At 43.7% G+C, this 25,750-nt stretch overlaps 1 protein-coding gene across 1 annotated transcript; it reads right to left on the reverse strand.

The window, feature by feature from the left end:
- Positions 1-899: 899 nt before the first annotated feature.
- LOC116352809 (zinc finger protein 333-like) lies at positions 900-23,379 on the reverse strand. The gene is made up of 4 exons (XM_031810631.1): positions 23,016-23,379; positions 2,913-3,013; positions 2,657-2,771; positions 900-2,500 (listed from the first exon to the last, which is right to left on the reverse strand). Exons 1-4 carry the CDS (start codon positions 23,218-23,220, stop codon positions 1,398-1,400), a joined length of 1,524 nt encoding a protein of 507 aa, XP_031666491.1. The 5' UTR covers positions 23,221-23,379; the 3' UTR covers positions 900-1,397.
- Between the last annotated feature and the right edge of the window lie 2,371 nt (positions 23,380-25,750).

Consider the following 25,750-nt stretch of genomic DNA (forward strand, 5'->3'; position numbering starts at 1 on the left):
ACTTCGAGATCACCATTGTGCTGTTGGCGAGTCACAGTACACTGATCCTGTGCCTAGGGAAAAATCCATCCAAAATAATATTCATCATCATCAGAAAAAGACATCAGTTTCATCAGAGGAAAAGGGAGAGCTCTTACAGGTTTCTTGCTGCTCCAGGAGTTGATGTTTTGTGGCTGCTTGAACCACGTTTCCCTTGGAATCTCCACACACCACCAACTCTGGAGACAGGACACAAATTACAGTGCAGTTAATAAATTATTCATATAACAATGTGTGTACACATTATTTGTTTACACAATATGTATCAAAATGTGTATGAGTATGCTGATGGACACCCCGACACCCCAAACCACAGCTCTGGCTGTTCTGAGGCCCTCTCCTCCCTGCCTCTTGCAGCCATCTCACTACAGTGGAAGTCAATTGAATTGCACATCGTTGTGCCTGCAGGCCTGTCGTAGAACATGAAGCCTCTGAGCCTGACCCCACCTCTCCATCCCCCTGACCCCTACCATTCCACCCTTAACACATGGTCACTGTTACACCTTTCGAGTTTCGGGATGACTGATGTAAGAACAATAAATAAGAAAGAGTAAGGAGATGTAAGACTGTTCCTACCTTGACTCTACACAGGTACACACAAGCGATGAAGTACGAAATCACTAAATTTGTTGACTTCCATTATCTCCGCCCCTGTTGATAGGCAAATCAATGAAGAGGTAAATCTTTGAAGCTACTAATCATATAAATCTGTTTCTCTTCTCTATTTAGCCATCTACAGCATCTAATGAACCTTGATTCAGATGACCAGTTTTATACAGTCCCAGTGGTGTCAGTTTAGACAATGTACACAGTAAGTGTAGTTTCCAGATGTAAAATATAAAGTTGTATAAACATGTATAGACTATTACACAAACAGATATTTTATTGCCTCGTTTTGAAAAGAAATACAGTAACTTAACATTTTAAGGCAGCAGAGTAATTTCCAAACCTTAACTGAAAACCAAGTTGAATTGAGTTATTAACCTGACCTGATATGAGACTGTCCCTTGTGGCAAGACGTGACATTCCAGATAGTCAGACACTACCTAGACAATACAGACTAAATGGCTCCTACATATTATTCATCTAAAAGCACAGACTGACTCTTTCATTAAATACATTTGCTTGAATATAATATGGTTTTATGATTTTGTGGTAGAAATATACAATGTTAGTAGATGTAAATAAATAGGTTATTAAAAAAAGTGAGGATCCGTGAACAGTGAAACATGAAAACCATTTCACAAATCAATGAGGAGGAAAAGGTTGTCAACATTTCTCAAAATACCTTCTAAACCAAAATTAACATAGAAAGTGTTTCCGAAGCATAACGCAATTATGTTCCATCTGTTCTGAGACTACATTAAACTTGTGTGTGGATCCCCAGAGTATGCAGGTGCTACGTATGGAGAGACTGCACTCTCTCCTATGTGAGTTCTCTGATGTGATGTCATATTGGAACGCTGGGTGAAGCATTTCCCACACTGTGTGCACTCGAAGGGCTTCTCCCCACTGTGGACCACAGCATGTCTGATCAAGTTGCACTGCTTGGTAAAACTCCTGCCACACTGTTCGCAGGTGTACGGTTTCTCTCCGGTGTGACTCCGGAGGTGTACTTTGAGCTGGCAGAGACGCTGGAAGCTCTTCCCACAGAAGGTGCAGCTGAAACGCCTCTCAGTGGTGCCGCCCGACCTCCACTGAGTCCTCATTCTCTTCACCATGTTAAAACTACTGTGACTCAGGCTGTATCCAGAGAAGGTGGAGGTGGTGGCCATGTTTGACCCTGTCATGCATTCACTCAATCTCACTGTTGCTTCTGAAGCCCTGTATTGATGCTGCCTTGGCTGGAGAGCTAAACTATTTCCTTCATTATTGGAGTTCAGCATCTCACTGCTCTGTCCCTCTGGCATCTGTTGTCTAGTCTCATCAGCCAATGTCCTGACATGTCTTGTCATGTGTTTTGCTGCACTGAACATGTTAGCATGTGGTTTCCATATAGAAGAATGAAGCGATGGCCCCACTTCATCTGTCATAGTAGGAACAGATGGCAGTCCACTATGAGATGGGTAAATTGAGATATTCTGAGAGTACTCTTCTGTGGAATGAAAGGAGAAATCTGGGTGGCAGACAGGGTCAGTGTCTCTGCCTGGATCCACAGAGGTCCACAGCTGCCCATCAGTCTCATCCATGACAAACTGGTCAGGTCCTGCCAGGGTCATGGTCTGATCCAGCTCCTCCTCTTTCACCATCACTAGGTCTAGTGAGTCCTCGTCCGGCCGGTGCTGCTCTGTGCTGAACACCTCTGTAGATGCGAGCTGGGGTGTTCCTGGTTCCTCTGGATGATCAGAATTGGGGTAATGTTCCACGGAGTCTCTGGGAGATATATTGGGTTGTGTGATGAAGTCCTCATCACAGTGCCGTTGCTCAAAGGATGGTGGTTTCCCAGGCTTGGAACCAGATTCTAAAGATTTGGGGATAAACATAAAATAAACATTACAAAAAGACCCTTAAGAGCAAAACATAAAACAACAATGTAGCAATTTGGAACTTGCAAACCACCACACCCACACAGTCTTCCATAGACAGACAGAGCAGGAACCCTTATGGTCACACCCACCCTCTCCAGTGATCCTGAGCTCTTCCTGAGGGTCAGTCTTCCACACGTCCTCTGCTGTCTCCTCATCTTTGATCAGTATGAGTTCAGTCTTCACTCCCTGCTCCACATCGGTAGACTAACAGGGGACTGAGGTTATTACTCTGGACACACAGCATATCTAACCCTTTTCATACTCATGAATCACACAAAAGCGATAAAATCTCCTGATAAGCCAATATCAGAATTTATCTTAGTTGTTAAAGGTGATGTATCACACCTGGGGTTGAGAGTCCTCTTCAACAGCCAGCTCTTCGTCTCTGCACTGTGAGCTACTCCTCTGCTTATTCAAAACCATTTTGACTGGATATGAAGATCTCTCTGATGCCATAGAGTAAAAAGCGAGAAAATAATTGTATTCAGTCAAATATTAGAGCTATTCACACATTTGGGTTTCCCATATCCAATCAATTTACTAGCCTGGAGACCCGATGTTGAATTTCATAGAAATTTCATAGAAATAGAGCAGGAAAGTTCTCTCACGACATCTACAAGCCAGAATGTCAAATAAAACAATAGTTTAACTTACTTTACTGGTTGTCGGTGTATTTGTTCCTTTTGCAGGTACATTACATGACCAAAAGTATGTGGATACCTGCTCGTCGAACAACTCATTCCAAAATCATGGGTATTAATATGGAATTGGTCCCCCTTGGCTGCTACAACAGCCTCCACTCTTCTGGGAAGGCTTTCAGCAATGTTCCAACCAGATGTTGGAACATTGCTGCAAGGACTTGCTTCCATTCAGCCACAGGAATATTTGTGATATTTGGACACGGATGTTGGGCAATAAGGCCTAGCTCGCAGACGGCATTCTAATTCATCCCAAAGATGTTCGATGGGGTTGAGGTCAGGGCTCTGTGCAGGCAAGACAAGATATTCCACACCGATCTCATACCATTTCTGTATGGACATCCCTTTGAGAATGGAGGCATCATTCTGAAACAGGAAAGGGCCTTCCCCAAACTGTTGGCAACACAGAATCATCTAGAATGTCATTGTATGCTGTAGCGTTAATATTTCCCTTCACTGGAACTAAGGGGCCTAGCTGAACCATGAAAAACAGCCCTAGATCATTATTCCTCCTTCACCAAACTTTACAGTTGGCACTATCCATTTGGGCAGGTAGCGTTCTCCTGGCATCCGTCGAACTGCTAGATGGTGAAGCGTGATTTATCACTCCAGAGAACATGTTTCCATTGCTCCAGAGTCCAACGGTGGCGAGCTTCATGCCACTCCAGCCGACGCTTGGCATTGCGCATGGTAATCGTAGGATTGTGTGTGGCTGCTCGTCCATGGAAACTAATTTCATGAAGCTCCCGACAAACAGTTATTGTCCTCACGTTGCTTCCAGAGGCAGTTTCGAACTCGGTCGTGAGTGTTGCAACTGAGGACAGACAATTTTTACGCGATGCTCGCTTCAGCACTCCCGATCTGTGAGCTTGTGTGGTCTACCGCTTGGCGTTGTTGCTCCTAGACGTTTCCACTTCACAATAACAGCACTTACAGTTGACCGGCACAGCTCTAGCAAGGCAGAAATTTGACGAATTGACTTGTTGGAAAGGTGGCATCCTATGAGGGTGCCACGTTGAAAGTCACCAAGCTGTTCATTAAGGCCATTCTACTTGCCAATGTTTGTCTATGGCAATTGCATGGCTATGTGCTCGATTTTATACACCTGTCAGCAACAGGTGTGGTTGAAATTGCCGAATCCACTAATTTGAAGGGGTGTCCACGTACTGTTGTATTTATAGTATAGGAATGTGAGACAATATAACCCACATGAAAGTATAATTACACTTTTCAAATCCAATCAACAGGACCTGAAAAATTGTAATATCCTATGTTTCTCAAGAGTCGTGGTTGAACGAGGACATGGACATGAACTCAGCAAAAAACAAACGTCCCCTCACTGTCAATTGCGTTTATTTTCAGCAAACTTGTGTAATGTGTAATATTTGTATGAACAGAACAAGATTCAACAACTGAGACAAACTGAACAAGTTCAACAGACATGTGACTAACAGAAATTGAATAATGTGTTCCTGAACAAAAGGGGGGGGCGGTCAAAATCAAAAGTAACAGTCAATGCAGCTGTTGGCCACACCAGATACTAAGTACTGCAGTGCATCTCCTCAAAGACTGCACCAGATTTGCCAGTTCTTGCTGTGAGTTGTTTCCCCACTCTTCCACCAAGACACCTGCAAGTTCCCGGACATTTCTGGGGGGGAATGGCCCTAGCCCTCACTCTCCAATCCAACAGGTCCCAGATGTGCTCAATGGGATTGAGATCCGGGCTCCTCACTGGCCATGGCAGAAAACCGACATTCCTGTCTTGCAGGAAATCACGCACAGAACGAGCAGTATGGCTCGTGGCATTGTCATGCTGGAGGGTCATGTCAGGATGAGCCTGCAGGAAGGGTTTTTTATTTTATTTCTTTATTTCACCTTTATTTAACCAGGTAGGCTAGTTGAGAACAAGTTCTCATTTGCAACTGCGACCTGGCCAAGATAAAGCATAGCAGTGTGAGCATACAACAAAGAGTTACACATGGAGTAAACAATTAACAAGTCAATAACACAGTAGAAAACAAAGGGGGGGTCTATATACAATGTGTGCAAAAGGCATGAGGAGGTAGGCAAATAATTACAATTTTGCAGATTAACACTGGAGTGATAAATTATCAGATGGTCATGTACGGGTAGAGATATTGGTGTGCAGAAGAGCAGAAAAGTACATAAATAAAAACAGTATGGGGATGAGGTAGGTGAAAAGGGTGGGCTATTTACCAATAGACTATGTACAGCTGCAGCGATCGGTTAGCTGCTCAGATAGCTGATGTTTGAAGTTGGTGAGGGAGATAAAAGTCTCCAACTTCAGCGATTTTTGCAATTCGTTCCAGTCACAGGCAGCAGAGTACTGGAACGAAAGGCGGCCAAATGAGGTGTTGGCTTTAGGGATGATCAGTGAGATACACCTGCTGGAGCGCGTGCTACGGATGGGTGTTGCCATCGTGACCAGTGAGCTGAGATAAGGCGGAGCTTTACCTAGCATGGACTTGTAGATGACCTGGAGCCAGTGGGTCTGGCGACGAATATGTAGCGAGGGCCAGCCGACTAGAGCATACAAGTCGCAGTGGTGGGTGGTATAAGGTGCTTTAGTGACAAAACGGATGGCACTGTGATAGACTGCATCCAGTTTGCTGAGTAGAGTGTTGGAAGCCATTTTGTAGATGACATCGCCGAAGTCGAGGATCGGTAGGATAGTCAGTTTTACTAGGGTAAGCTTGGCGGCGTGAGTGAAGGAGGCTTTGTTGCGGAATAGAAAGCCGACTCTTGATTTGATTTTCGATTGGAGATGTTTGATATGAGTCTGGAAGGAGAGTTTGCAGTCTAGCCAGACACCTAGGTACTTATAGACGTCCACATATTCTAGGTCGGAACCATCCAGGGTGGTGATGCTAGTCGGGCATGCGGGTGCAGGCAGCGACCGGTTGAAAAGCATGCATTTGGTTTTACTAGCGTTTAAGAGCAGTTGGAGGCCACGGAAGGAGTGTTGTATGGCATTGAAGCTTGTTTGGAGGTTAGATAGCACAGTGTCCAAAGACGGGCCGAAAGTATATAGAATGGTGTCGTCTGCGTAGAGGTGGATCAGGGAATCGCCCGCAGCAAGAGCAACATCATTGATATACACAGAGAAAAGAGTCGGCCCGAGAATTGAACCCTGTGGCACCCCCATAGAGACTGCCAGAGGACCGGACAGCATGCCCTCCGATTTGACGCACTGAACTCTGTCTGCAAAGTAATTGGTGAACCAGGCAAGGCAGTCATCCGAAAAACCGAGGCTACTGAGTCTGCCGATAAGAATATGGTGATTGACAGAGTCGAAAGCCTTGGCAAGGTCGATGAAGACGGCTGCACAGTACTGTCTTTTATCGATGGCGGTTATGATATCGTTTAGTACCTTGAGTGTGGCTGAGGTGCACCCGTGACCGGCTCGGAAACCAGATTGCACAGCGGAGAAGGTACGGTGGGATTCGAGATGGTCAGTGACCTGTTTGTTGACTTGGCTTTCGAAGACCTTAGATAGGCAGGGCAGGATGGATATAGGTCTGTAACAGTTTGGGTCCAGGGTGTCTCCCCCTTTGAAGAGGGGGATGACTGCGGCAGCTTTCCAATCCTTGGGGATCTCAGACGAGATGAAAGAGAGGTTGAACAGGCTGGTAATAGGGGTTGCGACAATGGTGGCAGATAGTTTCAGAAATAGAGGGTCCAGATTGTCAAGCCCAGCTGATTTGTACGGGTCCAGGTTTTGCAGCTCTTTCAGAACATCTGCTGTCTGGATTTGGGTAAAGGAGAACCTGGAGAGGCTTGGGCGAGGAGCTGCGGGGGGGGCGGAGCTGTTGACCGAGGTTGAAGTAGCCAGGCGGAAGGCATGGCCAGCCGTTGAGAAATGCTTATTGAAGTTTTCGATAATCATGGATTTATCAGTGGTGACCGTGTTACCTAGCCTCAGTGCAGTGGGCAGCTGGGAGGAGGTGCTCTTGTTCTCCATGGACTTCACAGTGTCCCAGAACTTTTTGGAGTTGGAGCTACAGGATGCAAACTTCTGCCTGAAGAAGCTGGCCTTAGCTTTCCTGACTGACTGCGTGTATTGGTTCCGGACTTCCCTGAACAGTTGCATATCACGGGGACTATTCGATGCTATTGCAGTCCGCCACAGGATGTTTTTGTGCTGGTCGAGGGCAGTCAGGTCTGGGGTGAACCAAGGGCTGTATCTGTTCTTAGTTCTGCATTTTTTGAACGGAGCATGCTTATCTAAAATGGTGAGGAAGTTACTTTTAAAGAATGACCAGGCATCCTCAACTGACGGGATGAGGTCAATGTCCTTCCAGGATACCCGGGCCAGGTCGATTAGAAAGGCCTGCTCGCAGAAGTGTTTTAGGGAGCGTTTGACAGTGATGAGGGGTGGTCGTTTGACTGCGGCTCCGTAGCGGATACAGGCAATGAGGCAGTGATCGCTGAGATCCTGGTTGAAGACAGCGGAGGTGTATTTGGAGGGCCAGTTGGTCAGGATGACGTCTATGAGGGTGCCCTTGTTTACAGAGTTAGGGTTGTACCTGGTGGGTTCCTTGATGATTTGTGTGAGATTGAGGGCATCTAGCTTAGATTGTAGGACTGGCGGGGTGTTAAGCATATCCCAGTTTAGGTCACCTAACAGAACAAACTCTGAAGCTAGATGGGGGGCGATCAATTCACAAATGGTGTCCAGGGCACAGCTGGGAGCTGAGGGGGGTCGGTAGCAGGCGGCAACCGTGAGAGACTTATTTCTGGAGAGAGTAATTTTCAAAATTAGTAGTTCGAACTGTTTGGGTATGGACCTGGAAAGTATGACATTACTTTGCAGGCTAACTCCTCCCCCTTTGGCAGTTCTATCTTGACGGAAGATGTTATAGTTGGGTATGGAAATCTCTGAATTTTTGGTGGCCTTCCTGAGCCAGGATTCAGACACAGCAAGGACATCAGGGTTAGCAGAGTGTGCTAAAGCAGTGAGTAAAACAAACTTAGGGAGGAGGCTTCTGATGTTGACATGCATGAAACCAAGGCTTTTTCGATCACAGAAGTCAACAAATGAGGGTGCCTGGGGACATGCAGGGCCTGGGTTTACCTCCACATCACCCGCGGAACAGAGAAGGAGTAGTATGAGGGTGCGGCTAAAGGCTATCAAAACTGGTCGCCTAGAGCGTTGGGGACAGAGAATAAGAGGAGCAGGTTTCTGGGCATGGTAGAATATATTCAGGGCATAATGCGGAGACAGGGGTATGGTGGGGTGCGGGTACAGCGGAGGTAAGCCCAGGCACTGGGTGATGATGAGAGAGGTTGTATCTCTGGACATGCTGGTAGTAATGGGTGAGGTCACCACATGTGTGGGAGGTGGGACAAAGGAGTTATCAGGGGTATGAAGAGTGGAACTAGGGGCTCCATTGTGAACTAAAACAATGATAACTAACCTGAACAACAGTATAGAAGGCATATTGACATTTGAGAGAGACATACAGCGAGGCATACAGTAATCACAGGTGTTGAATTGGGAAAGCTAGCTAAAACAGTAGGTGAGACAACAGCTAATCAGCTAGCACAACAACAGCAGGTAAAATGGCGTAGACTAGGCAACGGGGCCAACAGATAAAACAAACAAGCAGAATGGAGTACCGTGATTAATGGACAGTCCAGCGTGCATCAGCTATGTAGCCAAGAGATCAGTGTCCAGGGGGCAGCGGTGGATGGGGCAGGAAAGCTGGACTGGCGAGTGTTATCCAGGTTAAAAAAACTAACAATGACTAAATAGCTTGAAGCTAGTTAGCTGGTTAGCTTCTGGAGGTTCTTGAGTGTGTTCTAAAAATTTACAAAAATAATAGCGATTCCGTATCACATTGGGTGAGGCAGGTTTCCGGAAGGTATAAACAAATTAAAAGTAAAAAGAGATAGAAAGTAAATATGGGTCCGGTGAGCGTTTGGGACGCGGCGATTCAGGCGGTTAGCAGGCCTGTGCTAACAAGCTAACAGTTTGTAGGCCCGGGCTAGACAAGGTAGCAGTTAGCGGACCGGAGCTGGACAAGCTAGCAGTTAGCAGGCCGAATTAGCAAGCAGGGAGATAGCGAGGGCTAGAGAGTTAGCCTTTGGGGGACGTCGCGATGGGGTGAGTCTGTTTATTCCTCTTCATGCGGTGACATCGATAGATGTCGATAGATGTGACCGATAGATGTGACCATCACCCCATCACCCCTGGTGAGACAAAACCGAAGGGTACCACATGAGGGAGGAGGATGTCTTCCCTATAACGCACAGCATTGAGATTGCCTGCAATGACAACAAGCTCAGTCCGATGATGCTGTGACACACCGCCCCAGACCATGACGGACCCTCCACCTCCAAATCGATCCCGCTCCAGAGTACAGGCCTCAGTGAAATGCTCATTCCTTCGACCATAAACGCAAATCCGACCATCACCCCTGGTGAGACAAAACCGCAACTTGTCAGTGAAAAGCTTTTTTTGCCAGTCCTGTCTGGTCCAGGGATGGTTGGTTTGTACCCATAGGCGACGCTGTTGTCTGTGATGTCTGGTGAGGACCTGCCTTACAACGGGCCTACAAGCCCTCAGTCCAGCCTCTCTCAGCCTATTGCGGACAGTCTGAGCACTGGTGGAAGGATTGTGCGTTCCTGGTGTAACTCGGGCAGTTGTTGTTGCCATCCTGTACCTATCCCGCATGTGTGAGGTTCGGATGTACCGATCCTGTGCAGGTGTTGTTACACGTGGTCTCCCACTGCGAGGATAATCAGCTGTCCGTCTTGTCTCCCTGTAGCGCTGTCTTAGGTGTCACACAGTACAGAGGTTGCAATGTATTGCCCTGGTCACATCTGCAGTCCTCATGCCTCCTTGCAACATGCCTTCGGCATGTTCACGCAGATTAGCAGGGACCCTGGGCATCTTTCTTTTGGTGTTTTTCAGAGTCAGTAGAAAGGCCTCTTTTACTGTCCTAAGTTTTCATAACTGTGACCTTAATTGCCTACCATCTGTAAGCTGTTAGTGTCTTAATGACCATTCCACAGGTGCATGTTCATTAATTATGTATGGTTCATTGAACAAGCATGGGAAACAGTGTTTAAACAATTTACAATGAAGATCTGTGAAGTTATTTGGATTTTTACAAATTATCTTTGAAAGACAGGGTCTGAAAAGGGGACGTTTCTTTTTTTGCCAAATTTACATCTCGCTGGTTTTTCCATGCATCATCAAGCCCAGATGGCAGATTCAGATAAGGCGAAGGGAGGAGGTGGGTGTCTCTTTGTTAACAACAGCTGGTGAGTGACCTTTAATGTTAAGGAAGTGTTGAGTTGTTGCATGACTTAGAATACCTCCTGATAAGCTGCAGACCATAATATGTACTATATTTCTCGTAGCCATTTAACACCAAACAGATGCTGGCACTAAGACCACAAGCAACAAGCTGTATAGGGCCATAAGCAAACAAGAAAATGCACATTCAGAGGCGGTGTGTCTTGTGGCCGCTGATTTTAATGCAGGGAAACTGAAATCCGTTTTACCACATTTTTACCAGTATGTCATCACCTGTGCAACTAGAGGTGACAGAACTCGAGATCACCTTTACACCACACACAGAAATGCATACAAGGCCCTCCATCGCCCTCCCTCTTGCAAATCAGATAATAACTCTATCTTCCTGCTTACAAAAAAATTTAACAGAAAGTACCAGTGACAAGCTCAATATGGAAGTGGTCAGATGAAGCGGATGCTAAGCTACAAGACTGCACAGATTGGAAAATGTTCCGGGATTCATCTGGTAACGCTGAAGAATCATCGGCTTCATTAATAAGTACATCAACGATACATACATACCATAACCAGAAGCCATGGATTACATCCGCACTGAGCTAAAGCCTACAGCTGCCGCTTTCAAGGAACGGAACACTAATCCAGACGCTTTTAAGAAATCCTGCTATAAAAACTCTGACGAGCCATCAAACAGGCAAAGCTTCCATAGAGGACTAAGATCGAATCCCACTATGCCGGCTCTGACGCTTGACGGATGTGGCAGGGCTGGCAAACTATCACGAATTAGAAAGGAAACTCAGCCGCGAGCTGCCCAGCGACACGAGCCTACCAGACGAGCTGACAGGTGGTGCCCTCATGCATGGTTCAGTGTTGCTTGACACTGAACCATGCATGAGAGCACCAGCTGTTCCGGATCACAGTAGTGATCTTGCTCTCTGTAGCCAATGTGAGTAAGACCTTTAAAACAGATTAACATTCGGAAGGCTGGGGCCAGATGGAATAGCAGGACGAGTACTCAGACCATGCGCTGACCAGCCGGTCTGTAATAACAACCTGTTTCAATCAGGCCACCTCTGTCCCCGTTCCCAAGAACGCCAAGGTAACCTGCCTAATTTACTATCGCTTCGAAGCATTCACATCTATGGCAAATAAATGGTTTGAAAGGCTGGTCATGGCTCCCCACCTGTACTCCCTGTTCACTCACCATTGCGTGGCGGTGCACGACTCCAACACCATCAATTTGCTGAAAACAACGGTGGTAGGACTGATCACCGACGACGAGACCTGGTAGTGTGGTGCAAAGACAGAAACCTCTCCTTTAACGTCAGCAATTATTGTTGACTACAAGAAACGAAGGAGCGAGCGCTTCAAGTTCCTCAGTGTTCACATCAACTAGGAATTAACATGATCCACACACACACACACACACACACATAGTTGTGAAGAGGACATGACAGCGCCTCCTCCCCCTTAGGAAGGATGGGCCCTCAGATCCTCAAAAGATTCTACAGCTGCACCATTGAGAGCATCATGACTGGCTCCATCACTGCTTGGTATGGCAACTGCAAGGGGCCCGACCGCAAGCCGCTATTGAGGGTGGTGAGTACTGGGGTCGAGCTCCCTGCCATCCAGGACCTTTATACCAGGCGGTGTCAGAGGAAGAACCCAGTCACCATAGCCATAGACCGCAAGGCAAACGGTACCAGTTCACCAAGTCTGGAACCAACAGGACCCTGAACAGCTTCTCCCACGAACCAATAAGACTGCAAAACAAGGCTGCTAAATAGCTAATCAAATGGCTACCCAAACTACCTGCATTGAACCTTTAACTAACCATCTTGCATTGACTCTATGCGCGCGAATGCATGCACGCACACACTAGAGGTCGACCGATTAATCGGAATGGCCGATTAATTAGGGCCGATTTCAAGTTTTCATAACAATCGGAAATCGGTATTTTTGGGCGACGATTTTGCCAATTTTATTTAACTAGGCAAGTCAGTTAAGAACACATTCTTATTTTCAATGACGGCCTAGGAGGCAGAACGACAGATTTGTACCCTGTCAGCTCGGGGGATTCAATCGTGCAACCTTACAGTTAACTAGTCCAACGCTCTAACCACCTGATTACATTGCACTCCACGAGGAGCCTGCCTGTTATGCGAATGCAGTAAGCCAAGGTAAGTTGCTAGCAAGCATTAAACTTATCTTATAAAAAACAATCAACAACTGTCGTTGCTCCAATGTGTACTTAACCATAAACATCAATGCCTTTCTTCAAATCAATACACAAGTATATATTTTTAAACCTGCATATTTAGCTAAAAGAAATCCAGATTATCATGCAATATTAACCAGGTAAAATTGTGTCAGCTCTTGCGTTCATTGCACGCAGAGTCAGGGTATTTGCAACAGTTTGGGCTGCCTGGCTCTTTGTGAACTAATTTGCCAGAATTTTACGTAATTATGGCATAACATTGAAGGTTGTGCAATGTAACAGGAATATTTATACTCATGGATGCCACCGTTAGATAAAATACGGAACGGAATAAACGTTTTGTTTTCGAGATGATAGTTTCCGGATTTGACCTAAGGCTCGCATTTCTGTGTGTTTATTATAGTACAGTCTATGATTTGATATTTGATAGAGCAGTCCGAGGGTTGGTAGGCAGCAGCAGGCTCGTAATAGTCAAAGGTATATGGTTTAGAGAGAAATAGTTGACGCGTTATAATTCCAGTAATAACTTGCGGCTGAACTTGAAAGGGGTTCCTTCGTTATTTTACCGTTCATGTCTTCCATAGAGAATGTCTTGATCTACTTCAAATAAGGTCTGTGTTTCGTGCAGGCTTAAACCGCCTTGGTGTTTTGATACCCGATATCTCACTAGGATTGTAGTAGCTGGGATCTACATCTGTTTATATTAGTTACTGTGCTGTTACTAAGCAGTAATGCATTGCAGCAGTGTTACGTTACTACACCTAATAGGAAATGCACATGCGCACTGGGGTGCCGGGAACTGTAGAGCACGAGGGGTTTTGACTAAACGAAAACTAACTGTACTCCCGTCTCCTGCCTGGTCATATCTCCACAACACAAATATTACAGTGGCGACGAGGTGATTAAACTACATAAACGGACATTGCTTGAAGGGAAGAATGTTGCGTGAGTAATGAAACTCAAAATAATGATGTAATTCGTCAGTTATTTTTTATTTTCTTTCACCAGTAGAGAAGGCTAAGCACTCAAGCGGAACGCATGAACAGAACATTGTTGCAAATGTTAAAGACACTAACTGAGACACAAAAGTCAAATTGGAAGGAGTCTCTGAACAAACTGGTTTATGCCTATAACTGCACCCGTTGCGAAGTGACTGGCTATTCACCATTTTATCTTATGTTTGGGAGATCACCCAGGCTTCCAGTTGATATGCTCTTTGGATTGTGCACAGAGGCAGGTTCCAGTAACCAGCGAGAATACGTGGAGAACTGGAAACGAGGGATGGAAGAAGCATACGCCATTGCAAATGAAAATGCGCAGAAAGCCGCTGAAAGAAGTAAGAAGTACTATGACACTAAAGTTAGGAGTTCAGTGCTACAGCCTGGCGAGCGAGTTCTGATTAAAAACCTGACACCAAGAGGAGGACCAGGAAAACTCCGTAACTATTGGGAAGATACAATTCACACAGTGGTGAGAAAAATGGGTTCAGACCTGCCGATTTATGAATTGAGACCAGAAAAGGGTAGGGGGCGCTCCAGGGTCCTGCACAGAAATCTGCTCATGTCCTGTGACCACTTACCTTTTGAGACACAACCAGAAATGACCAAAGTGGACAAAAGTCAGAAAACGAGGAGACACCAGCCTGCATCACAGACTCTAGATTCTGATGAAGACAGTGGGGATGAATATGACCTTCATCATGAGCCGCTACAGGTTCCCACATCTCCTACAGTACCTGAGGAGAGGAATGCTGAACCAGCGAGAGAGTGGGAACACAGGCCCCCAACAGTGAAACAGACAGTTGCAGTGCCAGTCCCTGATACGCTACCAGCACAGCTTCTTGTTGAAAAGCGGCTGGAGGAGACAACAACAGTTAACGACCTGCCTGCTGAGGAGAGTAACTTGCCTGCTGAAAATTTGCCTGATGATCGTCCACCAAGTGCCTTTCCTTCATATACTGATGCTGCTGAACCTGAGGAACCAGCCTACCCGCTGCCACAAAGAGAGAGACACCCTCCAAGACGTATCACCTATGATCAGCTTGGTATCCCTTCCTGCTACAGTATACAGCCACAGCCACAGTTGTTCCCTGTCTACTCTGCACCAGGACTGGTTCCATGGCTGCCATCACTACAGCAATGTTACTTTCAGCCACCTTACATGTATGGGCTTCAGCAAACATGAGACTACAGAGTTGACATGTTTGACCATGGACTACTGTCTGATTTCACAGACTGTCAAAAGAGACAATTTGCAGACTATGCATATAGATCATTAAAATTGATGGACTGTTGATCAATAGTATAAGAAAATACTGCTTATGTTATATAGCTGGTCAACAGATATGGACTGTGAATATAACTTGTTAGTTATATTTGAACTGTGACCCTTGACCTCTGCTCAAGTACTACCTTACAGAAGAGGATTTTCTAGGTCCAGTGCATACGGACTGTTGAAGAAGACAATGTTGGTAATGTTGGGACAACATTTATTTTGTCGGGGAGAGTGTGACAGGTTAAAGGAAAATAATCATAGCCTGTTATAAATTGAAAAGTATTAGTAAGTTCACAGTATGTGAGGATCTTAAAACATCTAAGGTTAAAAAGATGCATTCAGTATCAGTTGATAAAGATTGATAACATTCATATAATTGTGTTAAAGTTCAAATTTGTCAAAGGGTACGAATTGTGAGAGTAATGTGTAAAAGTAATATTGATTACTTTATTTTGTAGTGCCTAAAAGTGTTAATCTGTGATCTACGAAATGCTCTTAATCTATGAGCCGGAGATCGATTGCTCTGGTCTCCACCCATATTCCTGGGGAAAATCGCGGTCTTTTTCTCATTGAACTAAATGTTGAATTGAGAATACAACACCGTATCACTGTCGTGATTATTTCTCCCCTGGAGCTGCCAAGTAGCAAGACTATTGGAGTCTAGAATAGCGACACTGCCCTCTGGTGGTTAAATAAAAAAAACGAATTGAACCCATTGAAATTAGGCGATCTCAGTGGAGAAATATTGTCAAGAAAAAAAATGAAGAAGGAACGTAACACGGTGTGTACATTATTACAAATGAGTGCAGTGAATGAAGTAATTGCAGAAACTTCTGAAGTGAAGAATTAGATGAAAATTAAGGAATATAAGGAAACTGAACAATTAAATGTGAAAATGGCAACCATTGGTCGAGTATCAGAGTTTGAGGCTACAAAAGAGGATTTTGATTCCTATTTGGAGCGTTTTGAGCATTTGCTGGCTGCAAATGAAATCAAAGATGAAAAGAAAGCAGACTTATTTCTCAGTGTTTTGGGTCCAACTGAGTATGGATTGCTGAAAGGTCTCATTGAACCAATAAAAGCAGTGGAGTTGAACCATGCAGAACTGACTGAACCTCTTTCAAGGTATTTCAAGCCGAAGCCAATTCTCATTGCAGAACGTTTCAGATATTACCAACGTCACCAGAGTCAAGGGGAAACCGTGGCTGACTACATCCTTGCTTTAAAAAGGCTGGCAAGTACATGTGAGTTTGCACGATTTCTTGATGATGCTCTCCGAGACAAGTTTGTATGTGGTCTCACAAGTGAAGCATATCACAGAAGGCTCCTGTCAGAAAAGGACCTGACCTTTTAAGAAAACCTGTGATATAGCACTTGGACTCGAGCTTGCCCACAGGGATACTATTGAGCTTTCGGGACATGCAGAACGTCAGAAAGGTGTTCACAAGGTCAGTGATGCACATGGTGAAAAAAGCTCACAAAAGTCACACTTTTTTCAGTCCCGTCCTCAAGGTTACACAAGAACAAAGCAGCCCACATCTCAAAGGTCTAATCCAAGTTGCTACAGATGTGGGGAGATAATCATCAGCACAGTGAATGTCGATTCCAAAATGAAAAGTGCCACAATTGTGGAAAGGTTGGACATTTACAGAGTGTGTGTAAGGCCTCAAAACGCACAGCAAGAGCGCACAAAGTGTCAGATGCAGCACAAGAAGAGGAAGGTACAACTGAAACAGTAGTGGAACTGTTCACAGTGTACACAGCTCAACAACAAAAAGATGGAATCTCTCTCAACATGGAGTTAGCGGGAAAACCAGTAAAAATGCAGCTGGACACCGGAGCGTCTGTATCTCTGGTTCCAGAGACTCTACAAAGAAAAACTGAAAGAGTGCCCTCTTCAGTCCGCATCCATCCGCCTTTCTTCATACACTGGTGACAATATTCCTGTGTTAGGGCAGATCCAGTCCGGTATGAGGAAAAGGAGTGGACGCTACCGCTTGTCATTGTTACAGGAGAAAAAAAAATCAGCCTTGCTAGGCAGAAACTGGCCACAAAAGATCAAGTTAAACTGGGGAGAAATCTTCAGTCTGAGAAATGACAAACCAGTGAGTGAATGACAAACCAGTGAGGCTACACTCACTAACATGCTGGAGACCACAAATAACTTTTCAAAGATGGCTACGGTGAAATACATGACTTCACAGCTAAAGTCAGAGTGCAAGAAGGAACCAAGCCTCTTTTTCACAAACCACGTCCAGTTTCCTATGCTCTTAAGGAAGCAGTAGAGAAGAAACTGGACCGCCTACAGAAGAATAACATAATCACGAAGTAGCGAGGAGCGACTGGGCCGCTCCGATTGTTGTAGTTCCAAAGAAAGACAAGACCGTCAGAATGTGCGGTGACTACAAGGTCACAGTAAATCGCTGCATACTACCAGAGGAATATCCACTACCAAACGCTGAAAATCTGGTTGCCACTCTAGCTGGTGGGAAGGTTTTCAGTAAGCTGGACCTGGCATTCGCTTATCAGCAACTGAAGCTGGATCCGGAGTCAGAACAGTATCTGACCATCAATACACACAAGGGGCTATTCAGATTCAATCGCTTGGCCTATGGAATCTCGACAGCTCCAGCCATCCTTGGACCAAAATCCGCTATACCAACCCTTGCTGCACTTCGAATGCAACGTTGGGCTCTGATATTGTTAGCCTACGACTACGAGATTGAGTACAGACGATCCAGTGATCACGCAAATGCCGATGCACTATTGAGACTACCGTGCAATAGTGACTCTGACAGTGAAGATGATAGAGATCTGGAAGACTGCTCTCTCATTGATGAACTGCCCATATCTGCTTCTGACATAGCAGAGGAAACAAGGAAAGACCCAGTGCTTTCCAAAGTCTTGGACTTAACATTAGGCGGTTGGCCAACCTTCGTAAATGACGATAACCTTCGTCCATTCATCGACAACACAAATATTACAAGGATAAGGTAAGGTTTGTCAACATATTTTCATAAATCCACTCTACAATTTGTTTTATTTTTATCTTCACTTAAATTTAGCCAATATTGATCAGAGTTACCTTGTCCTATGGATATCTACACAGTTATAAATTGGCAAGGTGGTGTAAGCCTACACGAAACACCGACCTTATTTTAAGTGAATCTAAAAATATCCTATGGTAAAAATGAATGAAGGAACTGCTTTTCAGATTTTGTTAGAAGGTGTCATGGGAATTATGATGCGCACTTTGGTGGTCAATTCTTACCATGCCCATTATTAAAATAGGATTTCCTGCATATAGAAATGACAGTTTTTGTTTTCAACATTCATCACAGGTAACTTAAAATCTATTTTTATTCAAACAGTTGAGAGTATTTGTCTCCTAAGCAGACTCTTCAGTATCATTATCACTTCAGAGCTGTGTGTGTGTGTGTGTGTTTGTTTTACAGATGGCAGAGAAAAGCAAAGCACCAGTGTGGGACTATTACATGGAATTGGCACCAGGAAAAGCAAGGTGTCTTATTTGTGATAAAGATGTAAGCATGGGGTCAGCAACGGCTAAATCAAAAAATATCAAAAAATACCACCAACCTGTGGAATCACCTTAAGAACACCCATCCAAAAGCCCATTATATGTATTATATTAAGTTAAAATAAAAGTGTTCATTGTTTATTCAGTATTGTTGCAATTGTCCTTATTACAAAAATGTGTATGTGTATATATATATATATATATATATACACAGTGGGGCAAAAAAGTATTTAGTCAGCCACCAATTGTGCAAGTTCTCCCACTTAAAAAGATGAGAGGCCTGTAATTTTCATCATAGGTACACTTCAACTATGACAGACAAAATGAGAAAAACAAATCCAGGATTTTTAATGAATTTATTTGCAAATTATGGTGGAAAATTAGTATTTGGCCAATAACAAAGGTTTATCTCAATACTTTGTTATATACCCTTTGTTGGCAATGACAGAAGTCAACCTTGTGAAGACTTACAGAAAACGTTTTTCACACACGGTTGCTGGTATTTTGGCCCATTCCTCCATGCAGATCTCCTCTAGAGCAGTGATGTTTTGGGGCTGTTGCTGGGCAACACGGACTTTCAACTCCCTCCAAAGATTTTCTATGGGGTTGAGATCTGGAGACTGGCTAGGCCACTCCTTCGTTGCCCGGGCGGTGTGTTTGGGATCATTGTCATGCTGAAAGACCCAGCCACGTTTCATCTTCAATGCCCTTGCTGATGGAAGGAGGTTTTCACTCAAATTCTCACGATACATGGCCGCATTCATTCTTTCCTTTACACGGATCAGTCGTCCTGGTCCCTTTGCAGAAAAACAGCCCCAAAGCATGATGTTTCCACCCCCATGCTTCACAGTAGGTGTGGTGTTCTTTGGACGCAACTCAGCATTCTTTGTCCTCCAAACACAACGAGTTGAGTTTTTACCAAAAAGTTATATTTTGGTTTCATCTGACCATATGACATTCTCCCAATCTTCTTCTGGATCATCAAAATGCTCTCTAGCAAACTTCAGACACTTCAGACATGTACTGGCTTAAGCAGGGGGACACGTCTGGCACTGCAGGATTTGAGTCCCTGGCGGCGTAGTGTGTTACTGATGGTAGGCTTTGTTACTTTGGTCCCAGCTCTGCAGGTCATTCACTAGGTCCCCCCGTGTGGTTCTGGGATTTTTGCTCACCGTTCTTGTGATCATTTTGACCCCACGGGGTGAGATCTTGCGTGGAGCCCCAGATCGAGGGAGATTATCAGTGGTCTTGTATGTCTTCCATTTCCTAATAATTGCTTCCACAGTTGATTTCTTCAAACCAAGCTGCTTACCTATTGCAAATTCAGTCTGCCCAGCCTGGTGCAGGTCTACAATTTTGTTTCTGGTGTCCTTTGACAGCTCTCTGGTCTTGGCCATAGTGGAGTTTGGAGTGTGACTGTTTGAGGTTGTGGACAGGTGTCTTTTATACTGATAACAAGTTCAAACAGGTGCCATTAATACAGGTAACGAGTGGAGGACAGAGGAGCCTCTTAAAGAAGAAGTTACAGGTCTGTGAGAGCCAGAAATCTTGCTTGTTTGTAGGTGACCAAATACTTATTTTCCACCATAATTTGCAAATAAATTAATTTAAAATCCTACAATGTGATTTTCTGGATATTTTTCCCTAATTTTGTCCCACTGTAAAATTAATCGGTATCGGCTTTTTTCTCCTCCAATAATCAGTATCGGCGTTGAAAAATCATAATCAGTCGACCTCTAGCACACACACACACGTAAAGTTCATAGGAGCATATCGAATTGGGTGTCAGATGAAAGCTACTAGCCTATATTTTGCGAAATGAAGGCAAATATACAATTTTCAACCATTTTCCATCTTAAAAATTAGGCATAGGTAAAGGCTTTGATTTCTGGATAACAAACAAAAATGGGATCTTAGAAAACAACTACCAGAAAGTCTTATAAGGTATTAGAAATACATCAAAACACAATGTTGATGTAAAGACCCCAGCCAACCAATATCAACACAGAATTAGTTTGAGAAATAGTTTACCTTCTGTAAGTTAAGAGATATTGCCTTGTGCTTTGTAATTCCGTTTCCAAGAAACCATAAATCTTCAAGACATGTTCTAATATCTCTCTCCCTCACGAGGGAGAATAATGAACGTTCACAGAAGTAACAAGTAATGGAAGACCTGTAATTTTACTGATATCAATTTTGTTTTAGAATTATTAAGTGATTAATACTCTAAATTCCCCCTCCTCCCAAAAATACAGTAATGGAATAACTGCAACTGAATTGGCTAAAATGAGAAATCATAATAGTCACAAAGCAGTTGTGTCACCTGCTTACTGTCCTCCCTTCCACTGGCATACTGTTACTTTCAGCTCATAACTGTTTTCTTTGTCTTTCTGTTGTCTGGTGGTCAAAACAAGAATGTATGAGTCTGGACAACCCATCTCTCTGACTTTCTCACTCTCCAGTTAATGTCACCTCTCCTAGCTCTTACTGACACCTACCCATGAGCCCACTCTTTCCATTTACTTTAACAAGCATCCTCACCCACTGAGAACCAACTGACACCGGAAGTTGAAAAGTAGTTACTGAACACTACTGTACTCTACTGCACTGTACTCTACTGCACTGTACTCTACTGCACTGTACTCTACTGCACTGTACTCTACTGCACTGCTGTATTGTACACTACTTTTTTGTGATGTCCAAACTTGTGAAACATGAGGAGAATGACATTCATATCCATAATGATGCATTTTTGTGTGGTACAGATCAGGGAGCCTTGATGTAATTCTGTTATCATAGTTTTTTTCTAACGCAAGGTGCCATGTCATAGCTGACACCCCATTCTTTTTGCAGACACCTTTGATCTTAATTCGGAACAGATACAGTATTAAAATGAGTTTTGGGAAAATGTGTTCGCATAAAAACATGTGGGAGATTTTACAGTAATTCCATTACCAAGATTGCATCAATTCTTCTACTAAATTAGTTTTTGTAAATGTTTCAGTGGAAATTGTTAAAAGTAGTCCTTGTGCATAGAGGTGTATGGTTTGTTAAACTTTGAAACGAATGGTTTTTGTTTGGCATACATTTCAAAGTAAAATAGTCAAATGAGTCAAAGTGTCATTCTGTTATAGTTGAATTGCCATGCTGCTACTGCTTTACATACGCTGCTGCTACATCTCTGTCTATCATCTATCCTGTAGCCTAGTCACTTTACCCCTACCTAGATGTACATACAGTGCCTACAGAAAGTATTCACAACTATTGACTTTTTCCAAAACAAATTGTTACAGCCTGAATGGATTATACTGAGATTTTGTGTCACTGGCACACACACAACACCCTATAATGTCAAAGTGGAATTATGTTTTTCAAAATGTTAACAAATTGTCTTGAGTCAATAAGTATTCAACACCTGTGTTATGGCATGCCTAAATAAGGTCAGGAGTAAACATTTGCTTAACAAGTCACATAATAAGTTACATGGACTCATTCTGTGTGCAATAATAGTGTTTAACATGATTTTTTTGAATGACTACATCATCTCTGTGCCCCACACATACAAATATCTGTAAGGTCCCTCAGTCGAGCAGTAAATTTCAAACACAGATTGAACCACAAAAAACAGGGAGGTTTTCCAATGCCTAGCAAAGAAGGGCACCTATTGGTAGATGGGTAAAAAAATAGACATTGAATATCCATTCGAGCATGGTGAAGTTAAATTAAACGTGTGATGGTGTATCAATACACCCAGTCACTACAAAGATGTAGGTGTCCTTTCTAACTCAGTTGCTGATGAGAGGAAGGAAACCTCTCAGGGATTTCACCATCCATTACACCTTGATCACACCTACAGAGTTTTGCGCAAAAGGGTACGCATCATCATCTGGATATGTGTGCAACAAAAGTTCAACATTCACTTTATGCTACCATTTATGTCAAGTCTTCTACGCATACAATTTGGTGTATACTTTTGATAAATCCACGGTATGCGCCACATAGAACACAATGCAATGCAATACTGCAAGGCAAACGTAGCATTCTATTGGAAATTAATGTACTTCTGGTGGACCAAAATGCAATTACCCTGTCAAAACGCAAAACCCTGTCAGTGTGATCGAGGCGTTAAGCTCATACTTCAGGTGATATAAATCTTAACACACAACCAGCACTATGAAAAGTTAATTTAATGATATTTTCCTGTGGATATATTTCTCACATTCCTACCTGCAAATAGACTAACTGCACGGACAACCGGTAAATTAAGTTCAAATATAACTTTATTCAAAATTATAGCTTGTAAGGTAACATTATAGATCGTGAGAGGAAACTTCCTTGATCCAAACGCTCATTTATGCCCGACGTTGAATCCAATTAAATTCAACGTCGGGGTCTCCACTCTCCAACATTAATTTACCATGAATAATAACACAACTACCTTTTCGTCTGCGCGTCTTCTCCAGCTCGCTCTCCATCATTTGCCACTTCCTTTTCAATACATCAATATCTCGCTGGCTTTGGGTCATTTCCAAACGTATAACAGCACAGCTATCATCTACACGTTTGTTTATTTCTGCTACAGCTGCTTTAGCTAATACCTCCATAATGGATACCAACTGCGCCTGAAAATTGCAGCTCGCCATCTTGTCCTGCCCAAATTACAGATGTGTATTCTCTATGTGAAGTAGATAATATAAAATGTCCAAGATAATGTGCAATAAACAATCCGTAGATGTTGATAAATGGCAACAATGTAGTGAGTGTGTAACGTGAGCAATCGCTCTTCAGTTCAATTCGTGACGTAAGTATTTATTACCGTAAATATAAGACTACAACAGCCCTACAAAATTGGTGGTATTAGCACTGGCCAGTAAATACCAAGGTATATACCAGACTGCATGTAAGGTAGCCATATCTATTTACAAAAAATACGAATTCGAAAAAATAAAGAATTCGGATCGTAAAAACGTAATCTGTTTTTAAGTTAATAGATATGGCTACATGTAGGGGAGAGTGCAGTGCAATGCAGTGACAAACATGGTTATTAATGCATAAAATACTATTCAGTGCTTAATTTGAACCGGGTCCAGCACCTCTATGTTTTGGACTGTTTCATTCCGGAACCTATTTGGCCAGATCCGGTACCTCTCGTGGCACGAAAAATAATTGTCCGTTGTATAAATTCGAATAAAAGCGATCGAAGTTCATTGAACTTAAATTTAAAATAATTTGCCAAAGTTATAGAATAACTGCTGTCTGTTCAGAAATAAATGAAATAATTCAGAATAGCCTACTACACCATGAAAAAGACCATAATTTAGCCACAGAGGAACAAAAGCTTTTCTTTGTTGCCAATGATTATTTATTTATTTCACCTTTATTTAACCAGGTAGGCAAGTTGAGAACAAATTCTCATTTACAATTGCGACCTGGCCAAGATAAAGCAAAGCAGTTCGACACATACAACGACACAGAGTTACACATGGAGTAAAACAAACATACAGTCAATAATACAGTAGAAACAAGTCTATATACGATGTGAGCAAATGAGGTGAGATAAGGGAGGTAAAGGCAACAAAAAAAAAGGCCATGGTGGCAAAGTAAATACAATATAGCAAGTAAAACACTGGAATGGTAGATTTGCAGTGGAAGAATGTGCAAAGTAGAAATAAAAATAATGGGGTGTAAAGGAGCAAATTAAATACATTAGGGAAAGAGGTAGTTGTTTGGGCTAAATTATAGGTGGGCTATGTACAGGTGCAGTAATCTGTGAGCTGCTCTGACAGTTGGTGCTTAAAGCTAGTGAGGGAGATAAGTGTTTCCAGTTTCAGAGATTTTTGTAGTTCGTTCCAGTCATTGGCAGCAGAGAACTGGAAGGAGAGGCGGCCAAAGAAAGAATTGGTTTTGGGGGTGACCAGAGAGATATACCTGCTGGAGTGCGTGCTACAGGTGGGTGATGCTATGGTGACCAGCGAGCTGAGATAAGGGGGGACTTTACCTAGCAGGGTCTTGTAGATGACATGGAGCCAGTGGGTTTGGCGACGAGTATGAAGCGAGGGCCAGCCAACGAGAGGGTACAGGTCGCAATGGTGGGTAGTATATGGGGCTTTGGTGACAAAACGGATTGCACTGTGATAGACTGGATCCAATTTGTTGAGTATGGTATTGGAGGCTATTTTGTAAATGACATCGCTGAAGTCGAGGATTGGTAGGATGGTCAGTTTTACAAGGGTATGTTTGGCAGCATGAGTGAAGGATGCTTTGTTGCGAAATAGAAAGCCAATTCTAGATTTAACTTTGGATTGGAGATGTTTGATGTGGGTCTGGAAGGAGAGTTTACAGTCTAACCAGACACCTAGGTATTTGTAGTTGTCCACGTATTCTAAGTCAGAGCCGTCCAGAGTAGTGATGTTGGACAGGCGGGCAGGTGCAGGCAGCGATCGGTTGAAGAGCATGCATTTAGTTTTACTTGTATTTAAGAGCAATTGGAGGCCACGGAAGGAGAGTTGTATGGCATTGAAGCTTGCCTGGAGGGTTGTTTACACAGTGTCCAAAGAAGGGCCAGAAGTATACAGAATGGTGTCGTCTGGGTAGAGGTGGATCAGAGACTCACCAGCAGCAAGAGCGACATTATTGATGTATACAGAGAAGAGAGTCGGTCCAAGAATTGAACCCTGTGGCACCCCCATAGAGACTGCCAGAGGTCCGGACAGCAGACCCTCCGATTTGACACACTGAACTCTATCAGAGAAGTCGTTGGTGAACCAGGCGAGGCAATCATTTGAGAAACCAAGGCTGTCGAGTCTGCCGATGAGGATGTGGTAATTGACAGAGTCGAAAGCCTTGGCCAGATCAATGAATACGGCTGCACAGTAATGTTTCTTATCGATGGCGGTTAAGATATCGTTTAGGACCTTGAGCGTGGCTGAGGTGCACCCATGACCAGCTCTGAAACCAGATTGCATAGCAGAGAAGGTATGGTGAGATTCAAAATGGTTGGTAATCTGTTTGTTGACTTGGCTTTCGAAGACCTTAGAAAGGCAGGGTAGGATAGATATAGGTCTGTAGCAGTTTGGGTCAAGAGTGCCCCCCCCCTTTGAAGAGGGGGATGACCGCAGCTGCTTGCCAATCTTTGGGAATCTCAGACAACACGAAATAGAGGTTGAACAGGCT

Source organism: Oncorhynchus kisutch, linkage group LG30 (assembly GCF_002021735.2).
Source record: "Oncorhynchus kisutch isolate 150728-3 linkage group LG30, Okis_V2, whole genome shotgun sequence".
Lineage (NCBI taxonomy): Eukaryota > Metazoa > Chordata > Actinopteri > Salmoniformes > Salmonidae > Oncorhynchus > Oncorhynchus kisutch.

Coding starts and splice junctions, on each gene's coding strand:
- LOC116352809 (XM_031810631.1), bottom strand. CDS start 23,220: ATGGCGAGCTGCAATTTTCAGGCGCAGTTGGTATCCATTATGGAGGTA. Junction 3,014..23,015: donor GAAGACGCGCAGACGAAAAG/GTAGTTGTGTTA, acceptor CTATGGCATCAG/AGAGATCTTCATATCCAGTC. Junction 2,501..2,656: donor GCTCAGGATCACTGGAGAGG/GTGGGTGTGACC, acceptor CCAAATCTTTAG/AATCTGGTTCCAAGCCTGGG.